This window comes from Sphaerodactylus townsendi, linkage group LG07, assembly GCF_021028975.2.
Source record: "Sphaerodactylus townsendi isolate TG3544 linkage group LG07, MPM_Stown_v2.3, whole genome shotgun sequence".
Lineage (NCBI taxonomy): Eukaryota > Metazoa > Chordata > Lepidosauria > Squamata > Sphaerodactylidae > Sphaerodactylus > Sphaerodactylus townsendi.
The window spans coordinates 97,586,192-97,603,618 of NC_059431.1; the positions used below are offsets into that span (position 1 = coordinate 97,586,192).

The window sequence follows — 17,427 nt, forward strand, 5'->3', positions numbered from 1 at the left end:
TGAGACTGCAAGTCCATTGCTATGATATAGTCCATTTACGTCATTTCAGAAATCAAACAGAAATGTTCTTTTCTCACTCATGATATTGGGATGGATCAAGCAGGTCCTGGGCCCAGAAGAATGATGCTTGGATCTTGTGTAGGTCTCTGTCTTTTTTTCATCCCAAGCATTCTTCTAGAAAATCTATTTGATTTCTAATTTTGCCAAAAAGAAGATGAAGGCAATGGTGAAAGAGGTGAAGGTGAGAGCAGCAAAGGAGAAAGGGAAGGAAGAGGAGGAGCAGCAGCAGCAGCAGCATGTTTTCTTCCGCAAATGCAAAATGTAAACAGGGAAGGGGAGATCTGTGTGTCTGGATCCTTAAAGGGCCAGTGTCATCTGAGGAGTGGCTTACCATCCTTAAACTACCCAACATGAGTTTTACTGTAAAGATCAAATGCAAGAAGTGTGTACTAAAATAATTCACTCAGTACAGCAAATGACCTCAGGCAAATTAGTGTTAATATGCCAAGTGCGTACAGTGGTGTTTTTTTTAATTTATAGTTTGAAGCTCTTCACTTTTATAGGAGTAGAATTAAAGAAAACAGGAGTTGTTTTCCAGACAACCTTCTTTTGAATGGTTCTTCTGGGACTTTCATTTGCCGTCTGAAAGAAGAAAGAGAATATATTATAAGGAGCTTGGGTGTGCCAGGCAGACAATACTCTTGCTGCAAATAACCTTTTGGAGAAAGTTGTATATCTTCTAAAACTAGAGAAAATAAGGCAGAAATGGTTCTGTTTTTCCTCTGAACTGAAATGCACTGGGAGATGGGGAGGCTGAGAACTTGACTTGGCAATAGCAGGGGGCTGCCCTTGTTTTCCATCCCCAAATTGCTCTCAAAATTGTTTTCCTAGAGTGGGAAGAAATATCATGCCCAGTAATTTTCCTCTTATATGGAGAACTGTAATTTGAAGCAGGGACCCACAAGTCTCATGGGGGGGGGGGGTCCCTTCCGTCCCTTAGCTTGCTTGACCCTCCACCTTTGATCTGATGCCCCATTTATCTCCCCCTACAGAAACTCACTGGGTAGAGGGAATCTTGCACACTTCTCCCACATTCTGCTTTCCTGCTGCCCCTCTCTGACCACCCACTCATCACCGCTCTACCTGCTCTCCTACTACTCTGTCTGCCCACCCCCTCCTCTCTGCTCTGGCTTCCTGTCCATTCCCCTCCTCACCACTCTCATTGCCCATCTGTATGGAACAGCAGAGGGAGCAGATCCCACCAACACACAATACTACTACATCCATTTCTGTTTGGGGGGGGGCAATGGGGCCTGTTGCTGCACTTGTGCAAACAATTGTCCAGTTTGGATGGCTTTTAACCTTTCCTGCTTCTCAGAGTGTACATATTGAGAGGTCCATCTTTCAATACAAAGTAACAACAAAGAGGGGTTTTGCAAGGGACACTACAAGTAGGCATCTTTTCTGGCTCCACCCCACCTCCCCGACTTTGCTTCTGCCCTCCCTGATGGCTTTATTGCAGGCAAGACTCTCGTTTAAAACAAGTCTCTCTCTTCTCTTCTCTTATGACGATGCCGGGAGGGGTGTGTGTGCGTGCGCGCGCGCGCAGAGGGGAAGGGAGTGGCGGAGAGAATATCAGCTCTGTGCCTTTAAGGCTGTTGATGGGTGGGGTTAAGAGAAGTGGGAGAAGCAGAGACCCAGCAGAGCTCAGCAGACAAACTGCGCTGGCTGCCTCCTCGTGTATAAACGAGAAATGTGAGAAGAGCCTATTATTTGCCCACTGCACTGAGAACAGGCTCGACCTAAGTATTCTTTGAGTAATGGGCCAATGGGGCAAATGAACGCAGAGTGTTGCCTACCGAAGTTGGATCAGGGGGGAAGAACTGTTGATGGAGATGCTACATATCTTCTGGGTGATCTCCACCTTCCTGGCAACTGGTCGGAAGACGCAGGTCTCAAGCATTTCATCTCGCACCCAGGAACTGCACAGCACTTTAGTTCTCCTGGGCAGTCTCCATCCATCCCACAGTCAGCAGCCCTGCAGGGATTTGGATGCTCCCAAGGCCCATGGTGACGATAGTAATGGTAGTGATGGCCAAAGTCTTCTTTTGAGTACGAGCCAGACTCAGAAGAAGAGGAACTGAACCCATGCTTGAATTTCCTTTTTGAAGAAAGGCCACGGTGGGGATGCCTGTTGTGAGGTTGGTTGTGAGAAGCGTGGACCAGAAAGCTAACAACAGGACACTGGCCAGGCTTCACCATCATTGCAGGAGGCCCTAGGGGCAAAAAAGGCCAGAACAGAAAGTTATACAACCAGGGCAATGAGGCCTAAAACAATTCCACTGAATGAGCATATATGGAATAATGGAAGCTGCCTTTAATGGGGGCTCATACGACTTAGATTGTTTAGTCCCATCTGCGTATTTGTTCCCATATATTTGTTCAATCCCACAGAGACTGCAGACTGGGAAGGAATAGCTATTTTAACCCCTTATCCTCTAGCAGTTATCTCATTCAATACCAACCCTCCGCTTTATTCTTATGCTGTTAATAATATTGGAATGCAGATGGAAACGTCACTTCTCCCCAACACATATAAAGATCTAAAATCATGGCCAGGGCTTAGTTCTTGCCTCCTATCTTTCTACCATTTCCTTTTCCAAGTTCAGGTATGTTTTCCTTGGAATCCGCCTCGTGGTTTTAAAAAGTGAACAGGGCCAGGTGGTGCTTTTACCCAGCAAGGCTTCTGATTGGCCACTGGACATCTGGAAGGTTCCCAGAATGATAAAGAAGGGTACTATAAAAATTGAACCACTTTCATAATTGACCTCACTATATACTCTGTCTCAGGAAAAGATGTTAGTAGGGTTGTACTTTCCTCCACCACAGAACTCGACATGCCAGATCTCTCTGTTGTAGAATGCTTTGCCTGGGTCCTAATGTCTACTTAGCCCTGCTCATACATTTCGAGACTATATTCTAACGTGGAAGCATACAATTTTCTCAACTGCTGCTCCTTAACTGAACAACCTAACATCTTTTTCTGAGACAGAGTATAGTGAGGTCAATTATGGCTTTGGTCCAGTTTTTAAGCTGAAATCTGGTGAGGATTGATGATGCCTAAATCAGTGATGAAGACAAAACAAACACCATTTTCCAAAAAGGCTTACCGGTTGGCTGAAGGATAGATGCTTTAGGAGCCTTACTATTCTCACCTAAAGAAGCAAAGCACAAGGGAATGAAGTATATAGATGAGATTCTGGGCTTGTCCAGAGATATTAATAAAAATTCAAGGATGAAAAGTTTGCTGCTATTCTTTCTCATTCCAATGTTATACTGTTAGAATATCTCAAAGAAGCTATTCAGAAACCATATCCAGAATTAAAACTGAGTTTATTGCCCGCACCCAAGTTAGCACAGTTGCCAGATAGAAGGGGGGAAATCCTGGATCCCCCCCCCCCCCAAAAATTGTTAAGTATGGAATGTTAATGTTGTTAATGCAGTGTTAATGATGACAATGGTACATTTTGCAAGAACACGGGAAGAAATGTAATTGGGATATGGAAATGCATTTCCACTTGGCTTGTTATAGCTAGTCAGAACTGATGAAGTTGGAAAGACCACAGAAGAACTTGTGATGTTTACCTCGGACAGGACGAAGCCCTCCCCACCCCCAAAAAAGCAGATTTGAAAGAAAAAGATTGCTGAAGACTAGTTCTGTGGCTCATCCAAAATAGCCCTTTTCATTCAGATTTCACTGAAATCAACCTTTGCACACCCCACCCCAAAAAACCCACATCTAATCTAAATAGTGGGCATACTGTTTGGCTGTGAAGACGATCCTGTAGTGCAGTGTATCCCAAACTTTTTCATTCACGTACCTCTTGGCAATCCATTTCCCTAAAATTTTACTCCATATTAGCAAACCCATTACATAATTTTTTCGTGTACCCCCAAACACCCTGTGAGTATGAAATGTATTGAACCACTTTCATAATTGACCTCACTGTATACTCTGTCTCAGGAAAAGATGTTAGTAGGGTTGTACTTTCCTCCGCCACAGAACTCGACATGCCAGATCTCTCTGTTGTAGAGTGTTTGCCTGGATCCTAATGTCTACTTAGCCCTGCTCATACCAGAGCCCTTCGGGGATCGGGCGGTATATAAATTGAAGAAATAAAATAAAAATAAGTAAATAAATAAAATGTGCAGGCTGGGAACCACTGCTGTAGTGCATTAGATGTCAGCCTCTAGAAAAAGTTTCAAAATGGAGATAGTGTTGCTGGGAAAAGTTATATTAACATAGTTTTAGTTACAGCCATGTGAAAAGCAAAACAATGAAACAGTCAGCCCTTGACAACCATATCTTTGCTGCACATTTGTAATCAATTTTATGCCAGCTGAACAGTTATGGCTTCTCTCCAAGACTCCTGGGAATCATAATTTGCAGATTATGGTGCTATGAATTTTCTCTTAAAAACCCTTTCCCACATTCACAGACACAGATCTGCAAATCACACCATTCCCTGGATAGAAGGAAACTGTGATTAAACTAGTTGAAATTTGTAGTGAAGATGCATCCGTGAGTAGTTATAAATTTGAGCATGTAAATCAAGGGTTCAAGGCACATGCTGTGCATTTTGCTAGGAAGATTAATGAGAGCAATGATCCAGCAAGTTTCTTGACCATTCATTCCTGACATTTCAGAAGAAAGAGTCTACATTGTAAAGAACAGATTGACAGGGAAATTTTTTTTTAAAAGTACAGTAAACATACCTGTTGAATTGGCTGTTGCTCCTTCTGAGGAATCTAGGGGCAACAAGTACATGCAATGAAAGAAAAACACTTAATTAGGGTGACCAACTTCCAGTGGGGCCTGAGATCTCAGGAATTACAACAGATCTCAAGATGACAGAGATCAGATCCCCTGGAGAAAATGGCTGCTTTGGAGAGTGGCATTATACCCTGATGGGGTCCCTCCCCTTCCCAAACTCTGTCCTTCCCAGGATCTCCACTCTGAAATCTTAAGGAAATCTTAAGGAAACCCTACATGATGCTTCATGCAATTTATTGGATTGCTCAACACCAATTCTCTATGCATTCCATGTTTTTAAACAAATCAAATTCTGCATGTACTGGGACTATTCGAGGGGAGGGGGAATCAGAGACGTAGCTACAAGGCGGCGGGGGGGTGACGCACCGGGGGGGCGCCCCTGTGGGGGTGTGGCGAGGGCGTTCTGGGATGTGTGGAGGGGTAGAGGATGCACCAGTGCACCGAGCGCTTTCCCCCCTTGCTACGCCTCTGGGGGGAATCCTTAATGAAATCCAATATTGCCACTGACTGACTTTCCTCCATCTAAGTCCTCCCACTGGTCCTCATAAACCACATTGTTGGGATTTGCATATCTGTATGTATATAAAATAGAATACGAGGTCACAAGGAGCTGACCTACTAATTAGCTATTGGCCAGTTTGGTAGGCATCACAACCAATCATGAAAGTGTTAACTGTATGTATGTATGTATGTGTGTGTGTGTGTGTGTGTGTGTACGTGAACAGGATGTTGAGGTCACATTCTAATAAGCTGATCTATTGATTATCTATTGGTCAGTTTGGTAGCCATAGCTTACATGTCCATGAGCAGATATACCTGAAGGTGTAAAGTTATGAAGTTGCTCTCTTTGTTCTTTGCTCAGTCCTTGCCATGTGCTGAGACAACTGTATGTATTTAGCAGTACAATATAGTATTTATTGTTTTTTCTCCATGTTACCCTACCCTTTTAGCTAGTAAATTTTTATATTAAGCAGCTCACAAGTATCTGGGTCTTTACTGGTGTCCACTAAACTCTGCTACTAACGCATATGTACCAATTTGCATCCTCAAGCCATATTCTTACAATTGTTTAAATGGAATCCATTCTATTAGGGAAGGGTTCTAAAAAATTGAGCAGAGTGTAGGTCTTGGCAGTCTCTGTAAACTCAAAAGCACCATTTTTAGAGCACACGGACCACACTAGCACATCTGGAAGTTGTCCCAGTCCCCAAAGAAAACAAACGCTGCTTAACTTTTCCTTTTCTGTGGGCAAATAAATGTCGGTAGCTGCACAGGTGCATAGCAAAATACAAAAACAAATCCCAAGTAATATCTCTTATTCAGGCAGTTCAAAATAATAACTCATTGCACAAGCTTTCGAGTTCTCTAGAACTCTGCATCGGGCTAGATGCAAAAATGGGAGAGAGAAATTCTGCCTACCCATCCCTTGCACCCACTAGGGTTGGCAGCTCCAGTCTGAGATGTACTTAGAGATTTTGGAGGTGACACCTGGGGATGAGATTTGCGGAGGGGAGGAAGTTTAGTGGGTCATAATTCTAAGTCCACCCTCTAAAGCAGCCATTTTATCCAGGGGAACTGATACCTATAGACTGGAAATAATTTCAGAGGATCTCCAGCCCCCGCCATGGGCCTGAAGGAAGAATACCCAGGCATTATCATCATTGGCCTGAAGGAAAACTTTTTCACTTCCTCTTCTTTTTTTAAGCATCTAGCTTAGTGAAGAATCCTGGAGAACCTGAAAGCTCGAACACTACATTAGCATTCATTTTGATTGACTTTAATAAAAGTTACTGAATAGATTTTGGCTATTCCAGTGTTGGAGCATCATTCTTTCGACATACAATTGAGGTAAATGCATAAGGACTTTGCTTGGAAAACCAGTAGAGATACCCAGATCATTATGAGCGCGCTTTGTATATCAAACAGAGAACTGCTTGGGAATCTGACGCCCCCTTCAGTCCAAACTATGGCCCTATCTGCACAAATCCTCAAAAACATTTCTAAAACATTTTCAATCCTCACCCTTTTACCACATTCACCCCCTCAAAATGATTCCTGACCGCCATTGTGTGACCCCCCCCCCTTTTTTGCACGTTGTCCAAACTATTGCATCTATGTTGCACAGTGGGGTGCTGTGATTCTCTGTTTCTTTTATAGACCATCTGACAAAGATTAGCCCCCAAAACTAAATAAAAGATTAGCCCCCAAAAATAAAGAAAAGAAAGAAAACAGGAAGAATAGGCGAGGATCAAGGAGTGCGCTAAGAAAATGGCGCCAGGGAGGAAGTTTGGAGACTGCAGAGAGGCATGGGAAACGTCTTCAAGAAATCGCACAGGCCAATGAAGCCGTTTTCAAAACATTTCAACTAAAGAATCATTTTAAAGGGACATTATTTAAAATGTTTTAAGGCTGCAAATAAAACATTTTGGGAACCAAAGGGGATTAAAAACAATGCAGAGCTCCATGGAAGAAACGTTTTTATTTCCTGCCTGAAAATGTTTTAAAAGGTTTGTGCGGAAAGGGCCAATATCAGGCTCAGTTTCACTCAGACTTTCAGTGGGGAAAAGATCCAGGATTTTACTCAGAAATACGAAGAAACAGCAGCACCAAAGATCAGGAAACCAGGCAGTGTGAAAAACGTGTTTTTTGAAAAACTTACTGTTAGCTGCTTCAGTCAATAGTGCCTCAGTGGAATTGACAACAGCTAAAGAAAGAAAGGGAAAGAAGTAAGTCCTAGATTCTCAAAGCTGGTGGGGAAGCCTCATGGCAGACAGTGAAACATGGATGCTGTGGAAGTTGGGTTACCAACTTTGGGCTGGGAAATCCCTACTGATGGGGGGGGGGAGTCTGAGGAGGTGAGAGTTTGGGGAGGGGACAGACTTCTGTGGGCTATAACACCATAGAGTCCACCTTCCAAACCAGTCATTTTCTCCAGGGCAACGGATCTCTCTAGGGTGGAAATCAATTGTAAACACCTGGAGATTGGCAACTCTCTATAGAAGAGTTGACTTGAAGGACAATTCAACCACTGATGTGAGTTGCGTCGAACACTATGAGGCATGCTTTGAGGCCCTCAGCACATCGCCACAAAACACTGAAATGCAAAGCTTACCTCCCGGATGTTGAGTTTCATTTAGAGGAATTGACGAAAGATTCCCTGTGAAATTAAGACAAAGAGAATTCTCAGATAAAGTCAGGCTACTCACGCCTGAAACAGCCGTACCGCCGTCAGCCAAATGAAAGCAAAACATTGTGGAAAATGTATCATATAAACACTGCAGAGATGATATATGCTGGATTGGCCTTTGCAAGTGGCCAAATACCTGTCCATATACCTGTGCAAAAAAATACACACACAGCTAAAAGCTGATGCAGCAGCAAAGGATAGGAAGACCCTGGTTCGAATGTTACCTCTGCTGATGGGGGCGTGAAATGCTTCACACATATGCTTCATATGTAGGTCTAATTTTTGAAAGGTAAACTAAAAATGCAGAACACGAGACAATTTGACAAAACATTTGCATCTACTGAGTCAGGTTTGGCTGGGGTCACAATTAAGCACTTCCTTGGCTCAAAACTTCTGTCTCAAGCTCACCAGGTGGCCTTAAGCGAGCCACAAAACCCTCAGCTCCCTTTTTTTGAAATATCACATTTAGCCCTTGCAAACATACACGCCACTTCACATCCATTTCCTGTACAACAATCGTGCACAGTCGGTCCATCTTGTTCTCTCCACATCACAAATGGGAAGGCTTTGAGAGAAGAACAGCTTGCTCAGACCACTAGCAGAGGTCAGCGATGAACAGAAAAAGTAGTGTCATACTGCAGAATATGGGAACTACACTGACTCAATTGATACAACTGTGTGTAGGATTCCTGAGCTACTGAATGCAAAGATGAACACTTGAAACAGAAGAAGATGCTGATAACAGAGCAGAAGTTCCCCTAGAGCAGCAGTAAGATTTGCTAGCTGAACAGAGCAGAGTTAGAGGCAAACTCTCCTTTTATTAGAAGAAACTTCAGTCTGCTGGGAGAGGTCTCAGAGGGTCATTAATGGCTGGCTGGCTTTGGGAGAAGCCTACACCAAAACTCTAAACAGAGTTATACCCTTCCAAGTCAACTGACACCAATGGAAAGTGCCGTCAAGCCACTGCCTACTCATGGAGTGTTTTTAAGATGAGAGACGTTCAGAGGTGGTTTGCCATTGCCTGCCTCTCTGTAGCATCCCTGATTTATGTGGTGGTCTCCCATCTATTAACCAGGGTTTGTTCCTGAGATCACATGAGATTGAGCTAGCCTGGGCCATCCAGGTCAGGCCAGTTCTATATTAGTATAACACACACACACACACAACCAAGACAGGAAATGCTGCCTCCACCCTATCCCTAATGAAGACCTTCCTTTCAGGCAAGTCATGACTTAATGTTGCAGACAACCACTGAGTAACATGCATTGGTGAACCAGCCAATCAACTGAAATCAAGCAACGAACATTTATGCATGAACCAAACCTGAAGCCCTTGGAACGCTACTGGTTCTACACACTTACCCGCTGCGCCCAGGAGCAGGAGGGAGGCCACAAACAGAATTCTGGACATCTTGAAAAGGAGACGTACGAGCTTAGAGGAACTCCCTTCCTTATATATGTTCCCAGCAGTTTCAGCAATCCCCTCTGGCATTAAACCTCAGTTGCATAATTTCAGGAAGCCTGCCTCTCTGCTTTACTTCATCTTGGGCAACTTTGCCTGGCAATTGACCCATAATCATTTGATGTCCAGCAGTTCCTTGGACAATAGCTCAGGTGTTCTGGGAGGTACAAACCGTTCATTAAACACAAACACAGCTATGTATTGGGTCCTTGAGCAAAACAAAACTGAGCTTGTCAGAGATTAATTATTTTGGACAAAGTCATGACCTCTTCCTTGTTCCTGAAACCTGCATATGGCAATAAATAAAACACCAGCAGATCTTCAGGTCACAGCAAGCACTACTGATTTCATGCTGCTTCTGGCACAATAATAATTGTGGTCTGATGGCAGTTCCTGGCACAATAATTCAGTAATTGTCCTCAGCTTGGATTTCAGCTTCATATCCCATTCACGCCTCTGCACCAGGAGAGTTTATATCACAGTAATAGAGTACAGGCCTTGCCCTAAATGGCCCGGACAAACTGGATCTTACTAGATCTCAGAAGCTAAGCAGGATCAACCCTAGTTACTACTTGGATGGGAGACCACCAAGGAAGTCTGGGATTGCTGCAGAGAGGTAGACAATGGCAACCCACGTGTGAGAGCCGGTGTGCTACAGTGGTTAGGAGGGGGAGGACTCTAATCTGGAGAACCGGTTTGATTCCCCACTCCTCCACATGAGTAGCAGACTCTTATCTGGTGATCTGGGTTTGTTTCCCCAGTCCTACACATGAAGCCTGATAGGTGACCTTAGGCCACTCACAGTTCTCCCAGAACTCTCTCAGCCCCACCTACCTCACAAGGTGTCTGTTGTGGGGAGAGGAAGAGAAAGGAGTTTGTAAGCTGCTTTGTAAGTCTCCTTACAGGAGAGAAAAATGTGGCATAAATCCAAACTCTTCTTCATCATAATCTCTTGAAAACCTTAGAGTCACCAAAGGTCAGTTGTGACTTGGTAAGACTTTCCACCACAACCACATTGCAGGGGTTTGGTCCCAGGTAGGGTTGCAAAAAACTTGATAAAAATTTATTGACTGCCACCCCACCCACCCAAATATGTTGTTACTTCTGAGACTTACTTCTAAGTAGACTTACGTAGGATTTTTCCCTAAGTGAAACAGGTTAGGCTGCGCAGGTGTGACTGCCCCAAGGTCCATGGCAGTGAGTTTCCATGGCAAAGTGAGGCTCAGAAGAACCTAGGCCCCTTTCCGCACACGCAAAATAATGCGTTTTCAAACTACTTTCACAACTGTTTGCAAGTGGATTTTGCTATTCCGCACAGCTTTAAAGAGCACTGAAAGCAGTTTGAAAGTGCCTTATTCTGCATGTGCGGAATGAACCTAGGTCTCTCAGATCCTGCTTCACTAATATTCAGAACTACTAACCTGCCATCCCCAGGTGGCACCCAGTTTTCTAGGTGAAACAGAAGTGCTAAGCTGCACTCCACCCTCTTTGCCCCCACCCCTGTAAAGCAGGAACGCCTTGCATGTGTCATGTCCCTTTCTCTCCATCCCCCTCCCCTGTCCAAACAAACAAGCCTGCAGACAGAAGGACTCCCATACTGATGATCTGCCTCCTCAAGGAGGTGCAGCCGCTTTACCAGTTGAATTTCAAGGTTGCAATTCTTGCAACTTTGCAAATAAATGTCAGGCTCTCGTTGCATCTGCTGTCTGGTCTTTTTCTGCCTGCCAACCCCTCCATGCTTTGAGTGGTTAGCCGGAGCCGCGGGCTCTTTCCTTTCCCTTCCCCTCTCCTCCACCGATTTTTTTGTTAAGTTCCCAAATGGGGACATGGCCAAACAGAATCTCTAACTTGCAGCTACCCTTTCCTGTCTGCATGCTGAAGCTCTTGCTTCTAGCTCACCGCCTAAATTCGTGTTCAGGATGTCATGAGGTTCGTTCTGCCAAGAGGAGTCTTGTACGTTTTGGACCTGTTCTGTTTCAGCTCGAATGACATCCTGTATCCTCTAGTTTACTGTGAGACCAAGTGGGATTTTGATAGGCTGAATCCATGGCTGAGTTTAACGGGAACCCATGTTTTCTGCACAGTGGCCAAACTGTTCCCTCTGACATCCTTTGCGTTGGACTGCCCAGGTACCCTAATCCCATTCAAAAAACTGATTCCAGTCCAGCCTTTTATTTTAAGTGCTAAAGACACAAATCTAAATGGATTAAAAAATTGCTTTTATCATGATGACCTTCTAAATCATAAAGATTTTTTAAATTTAAAAAGCACCCGTTGTGTATTTAAGAAACCGGACATATGAAAGGTAGGCGGGAAGACCTGTTCACATCACCATTGGTTTGTCGATCAGAGGAAAGGGAAGCTGGGTTTGGCCATAACTGGGGTCAAAGGTCTGTCAAAACCCATGCCAGAAAATGTAGTCATTAATATGTTCCACAAGAGCTGGCAAAAGTTTCCTTTTGGGCTGACATCCAGTAGCCAGGATTAAATGGGTTGGGAAGCCAATTTTACTGAAATTGGTGTGTTTGAACTGCTATGACCTGCTAAGGGTCCATGTTCTGGTAAGACAATAAAGCCCAACCCATAATCAGTTTGGATTACTGGAATATTTCACAGACCAAGGAACTGACTGGATAAAAACATTTAGGGTTTAACCATGTTTGAAATCCCTTCTTTAAATTAATGTTTCCACCCTTTTACAAAGATACTAATTTAGGAAAGAGAATACCAACTTGCAGCAAACATTGGCCCTTTCCCCACTTACCTTAAGCCCCACGCTACTCTCCTAAAGTAGTGCGGGGTCCAGCTGCACTCCCCACTTCAGGGGTGGCGAGAACGCAGCCGCCCCGACGCTGCCTCTCTCGGGCCCCCTCAGCGTGCATAATTCCTGGCGCCTTTTCAAATGGCGCCTTTTGATGAAGCCGAGGAGTGCCAGGAATGGCGCGTGCTGGGAATTACGCGCAGCAACCCTCGGATGAAGGTAAGTGGAGAAAGGGCCATGAGCTATTCCTCTGTTGCACCTCAGGATATTTTTATGTCTGTTGTAGAAAAAAAAATACGGGCACCTACATGGATTGTCCTGGGCAGGATAGCCAGGTCCCGATCTCAGAAGATCTCAGAAGCTAAGCAGGGTTAGTGCTGTTATTTGGATGGGAGACCACCAAGGAATACCAGGGTCACTATGCAGCAGCAAACCCACCTCTGTGCGTCTTGCCGTGAAAATTCTATCGGGACATCATAAACCAACTGAGACTTGGCAAACAACTTATGTGGGTCAAATTGCTTAGTACACAAGTTTGCTTCATTCTGTGGCATTTATTTTCATGCCGCCCCCCCCCCCCCCCGTCCCCCCATCACATACACCTTTCTTCATCCTAATGCTCCAAGACAGAGAAGACCATCTGTGGTCTTGTTTCCTGAGCAGAAACTGAACAAACCTTATGTGGAACTTCTTGGCTCTGAAGGATTTGATTTGATTTATTTGATTTATTTGAGCTTCTGGCGGCTTACAACAGTTATTTGGATAATAAAGCCATAAAATGATCCATAAAACCATAGGATAATCCAGAACATAAAACTGTAGCTCAACAGTGTGAGCTGATGCCTTTGGGAGGAAAGAACATTGCCCAGATGATGGTGCTGTCGTACTGTGTAAATTGCCTTAGCCTTATTGGTTCTTTCCTATCCAAATTTGGCATCCAGATTCCAAGGCAAAGACTGGGAACCAAAAGTTACTGGAGACAGGCAAAGAGCAGAGCATGCCTTCCAAAAGCAAGCCGAGCGCTGCAAGGAATATAGAGACAGCATGATCGGATAGAAATAAACGATCAGCATACTCTTTCCATCAGAAGTCAGATCCTCTGTGGCTTCTTCAGTGGATGGAGGAATTCAGCCCCGCTGATGAAATGGTGATCCCCAAGCCAAGAAGTCACCCTCTCTCCCCATCAACTGGGCAATATGACCTAGTCTGACCTTAGGCAGATGAACTCATATCTCTGTGTTAAGTGCCCTCAAGCCGCTTCCTATTCATTGAGACCCTATGAATTATGCCCTCCCTCTGAACTCCCTAATTCCCGGTGGAGAAAAAGGTCCTCTGCATATGCTCAGGGGCACTCTCGTTCGGTTTTAATATCTAGTCCGACAGTGAAACCAGAATCAGGGAAGGGTGGGAGGAAATCCCTAGGCGCTACAGAGGCGCAACTACGGTCAAACGTCTGGTTTGCCTCGGTTCCCTTTCCAAGCACTCGAACAAATCCAGTGGCGGGGAATTCCGCCCGCTCCCGGGTGCCGAGGCTCCTGCCCTCCAACTGTCCCCTCCCTGGCCCAAGTGTCCCCCTCTGGGCTGGGCTGGGCCGGGCGGAGCGAGTGGGCGCGGGGGTGGAGTTTGCCGTCCAGGCTCCGTCCCGACTCCCACCTCCCCGCCGGGCGGCCAGACGGCTCCGTCCCTCCTCGCCGCCTCCGAGCAGCACCATGGCCTGGCTGCGGCTGGCCGCCTTCGCCCTGCTCTGCTCGGCCTGGCCCTCGCTGGCCCAGACGTCGGAGGGCTGCCCGCCCTGCGCGCCCGCCCGCTGCCCCCCGCTGCCCGCCCGGGGCTGCCCGCTGGGCCAGGTGCGCGACGGCTGCGGCTGCTGCCTGCAGTGCGCGCGGGGCGAGGGCGAGGCTTGCGGCGGCGGGCCGGGCGGCGGCTGGGGACGCTGCGCCACGGGCCTGGAGTGCCGCCGTCGGCGCAAGGGCCAGGCCGGGGCGTGCGTCTGCAAGAGCCGCTACCCGGTGTGCGGCAGCGACGGCCTCACCTACCCCAGCGCCTGCCAGCTGCGCGCCGCCAGCCTCCGCGCCCAGAGCCGAGGCGACGCAGCCGTCGAGCAGCGCAGCAAGGGACCCTGCGAACAAGGTAAGGGACAGTCTTAAGGGACAGTCTCTCCAAGGCTGCAGTCCAGGGCGCGCGCTTCTCAGTGGCTGTCAACTCAGGGGCGCATCTCCCATGAAACCTTCCGCACATGTACACTAATGCACTTCCAATCCATTTTCACTGTTGTCTGCAAGTGGATTTTGCTATTCTGCACAGTAAAATCCAGGTGCAAAGTGCATTGAAAGTGGATTGAAAGTGCATTATTCTGCATGTGTGGAAGGGGCGCAGTTCAGAGGTGGGATCCAACCAGTTCTCACCACTTCTCTAGAAGTGGTTACTAGTTTTTTCTGAGTGCCAAGAAGGGGTTACTAAAGCAACCTCCCTGCCCAATAGGCACTGGAGGTGCATGTGTGCGGCGGTGCCACTGTTTGAATCCCACCACCATCAGAACCTGTTATTAAAATTTTTGGATCCCACCACTGGCGCAGTTCCTTTGTATTTATTCGTCTTTGTTTTGTCTCCCAGAGCAATTCAATCCAAGGCGTCACCCGCTGGCCGTTTCAAATCCTCCGTGACTTAAAATATAACTGCAATATAGAAAAAAATATATAGTAAGGTAAAGTTTCCCCTTCAGTCGTATCCGACCCTGGGGTACCACTGCAAGCAGTGATTTTATAGGCAAGCCGCTATTGTGGGGTAGTTTGCCATTGCTTTCTCTGGCTATTCTTTACCCCCTAGCTATGAGCTATTTACCGACCAAGAATTGGATGGATGGTTGAGTTGACCATGAGCCAGCTACCAGGATATCTGACCCACAGGGGGCTTGAACTCCTGACCGTGTGAGTGGCAGTGCAAGCACTTAGCAACTTCGCCATGCGGCTCCCTGCAATTTAGAAAAAAAATATATAGTACTAATGCATAAATCTTAAATCACCTACCCCCTTATCCTTTTAACTGGAGATGCCAAGGACTGAACCAGCTGTTGTGGGTTTTCCAGGCTGGGTGGCCGTGGCCTTGCAGTTTTTGCTCCTAATGTGGCTGGCAACTTCAGAGGCATGTCGTGGTAGGAGCCTGGAAGGGCCCTGGCTTGGGGGAAGAGCACCTGCTTTGCTTGGCATGCACTAAGTCCCAGATTCAGTCACCACCATGATGGTCTCTTGTTGGAAAGGACCAGGCAGAAAGAGAAATGAAAGACTCCACCTGTGACTTCTGAACATCTGCTACCAAACAGAATAGACAAGGCTGATCTTGAGGCATCAATTGCCTGATTTAGGATTAAGGAGCTTTGAATATGTTTTTGTGTCCTAGAAGGGTTGATACCCTGTTTTTCTATTTGAAACGCTGCTTTGAAAACTCCCTGCAGGATAACTATTAGTCATCTGTGATATGACAGGACTTTCCTTCACAGCTTACACCATTGATTCAAAGATAGACTGCCTTTGGCCATGTAGTTTAGTTGCTGAGACTACTGAATGTTGCTAGACTCAGGGACCACTGGCATTTTCTTCAATGAGGTCTACTTCTGAGTATTGAAAAAGATCATGAGCTGCTTCCCACCCGCTCCACTCTGGCATTTTGGTTCTGTCCTGGAAACAGAACCTGGGTTGGGAAGAGCACCAGCAATGCAGCATTCGGCCAAGCAACACAGACGAGAATCCTATGAAAGAAATACTTGGAGAAATAGCCTGAAGCCGATCCTTTTGTGATCTGCTGATGATGAGCTACTGGTAACTCTGAGAAACCTGCTGGACACACAGATTTGCTGACCTATTCTGCTGTTACCAAATCTCCTAATTTAATTAGGGGTTAGTCAAAAAAGCTCTCCCTATTGCCTCTCTCTTGAATGCCAGCAGTCCAGCTGCCCTGCTTTTCAAATGTCGAAATAACTAATACTTTCCTCATGACTTGGCACTCACAGCAGTAAGAAAACTGAAAAGTGCTCTTGAAGCAGACAGGAATTCAGAATTGCTAAATTTGCAGAAGAGTAAGGCCCATTATGCATGGAATGCTACCTGCGTCGTTTCTCACCCCGCTGTGCCTTCTTGTTTACATGTGAGGACGTGCCCCATTGTCTGCTACACGGCTTGCACAGCTTGCCTGTCCCCCCTTCCAGGTCACTCCCCCATCCAAAGCAACATTGAAGGTTGGCAGCCAGTCTCCCCCCATGTCCCAATCCTCACAGAGATCAATGACTGGCATTTCTCTAAAAAAACCCAAGAACAATGATAGCAGCCTGCACAGTATTGATATAAAGAATGTTGATATTGACATTTAAATGGCTCAAAAAGAGCAGCAATCTTCAGTGTTGCATTGGACAGGGGAGTGACCTGGAAGGAGTGAAACCCAAAAGCAAGAGAAAACATCAGGGTTTCCCCACTTTCACGAACCACGGGCTTCCAGGATCTTCGGCGCTGTAAGTGGGATTGTGTCTGTACAGAAATCTCTGGCCTGGAGAAAAGTTACCGTGAAAAATCGGCTAAAGAGGGCCTCTGAAAGTTCTCACAAACAGGCACAGTCTGAATTCAAGTAGCATTAATTCCCTTGTTTTATATTTCTGATGCCTTTTCTCTAGTGCCCTATTATTACAGCGTGTTTATCTCTCCAGATAGAAGGTCATGCTGGCCTTTAAATTTGTCTCTGTGGCTCTATAACCTTTTAAAAAAATAAAGGCAAACCAGTTTAATTAGCTGCTATTCAGCTCCCTAGAAGGGAGGCTGGATTCTAAACAGAATGGGTACAATCCAGCCATTTTAAATATTTATGATTTCTACCATGAGTCCTGCACAGACTTAATCCAGCCTTCAAAGAGCTGCCCGTCACGTTGCCTCATGAGAAATTCCAGTCCCTTTGCCCCAACTTGATTTTTATGCAAACTTTCCGTTGTTTTTGCGATGCCTTTCTCTTATGCAAGCTGTTAACAACTTTTGGCACCCTTGTATATTTCTGTCTGGAACGCAGTCTTTTAAAGAACTCTGGTTTTTCATCTCCCCAGATTATAAAGGGACGTTGCCAAGAGAATTAAAGGGATAAGGGAGGGGTAAGGGAACCCTCAGATCTGATTGGTGGCAGTGGATTACAGTTAGCTGAAATATCGTG

General features: G+C 45.8%; 2 protein-coding genes across 2 annotated transcripts in view; one reads left to right on the forward strand and one right to left on the reverse strand.

The window, feature by feature from the left end:
• Positions 1-505: 505 nt before the first annotated feature.
• On the reverse strand, positions 506-9,431 carry LOC125437035. Its single transcript, XM_048504406.1, has 7 exons — positions 9,383-9,431; positions 7,947-7,991; positions 7,494-7,538; positions 4,777-4,809; positions 3,171-3,215; positions 1,860-2,276; positions 506-642 (listed from the first exon to the last, which is right to left on the reverse strand). The coding sequence occupies exons 1-6, from the start codon at positions 9,429-9,431 to the stop codon at positions 1,870-1,872; spliced, it is 624 nt and encodes a 207-aa protein (XP_048360363.1). The 3' UTR covers positions 506-642; positions 1,860-1,869.
• A 4,454-nt stretch (positions 9,432-13,885) lies between these two features.
• The window catches only part of IGFBP7 (insulin like growth factor binding protein 7), a 38,919-nt gene continuing 35,377 nt past the window's right edge, over positions 13,886-17,427 (forward strand). The window contains exon 1 of the mRNA XM_048504515.1: positions 13,886-14,373. Coding sequence (XP_048360472.1) covers positions 13,953-14,373 — 421 coding nt within the window. The 5' untranslated portion in view covers positions 13,886-13,952. The remainder of the gene's footprint in view (positions 14,374-17,427) is intronic.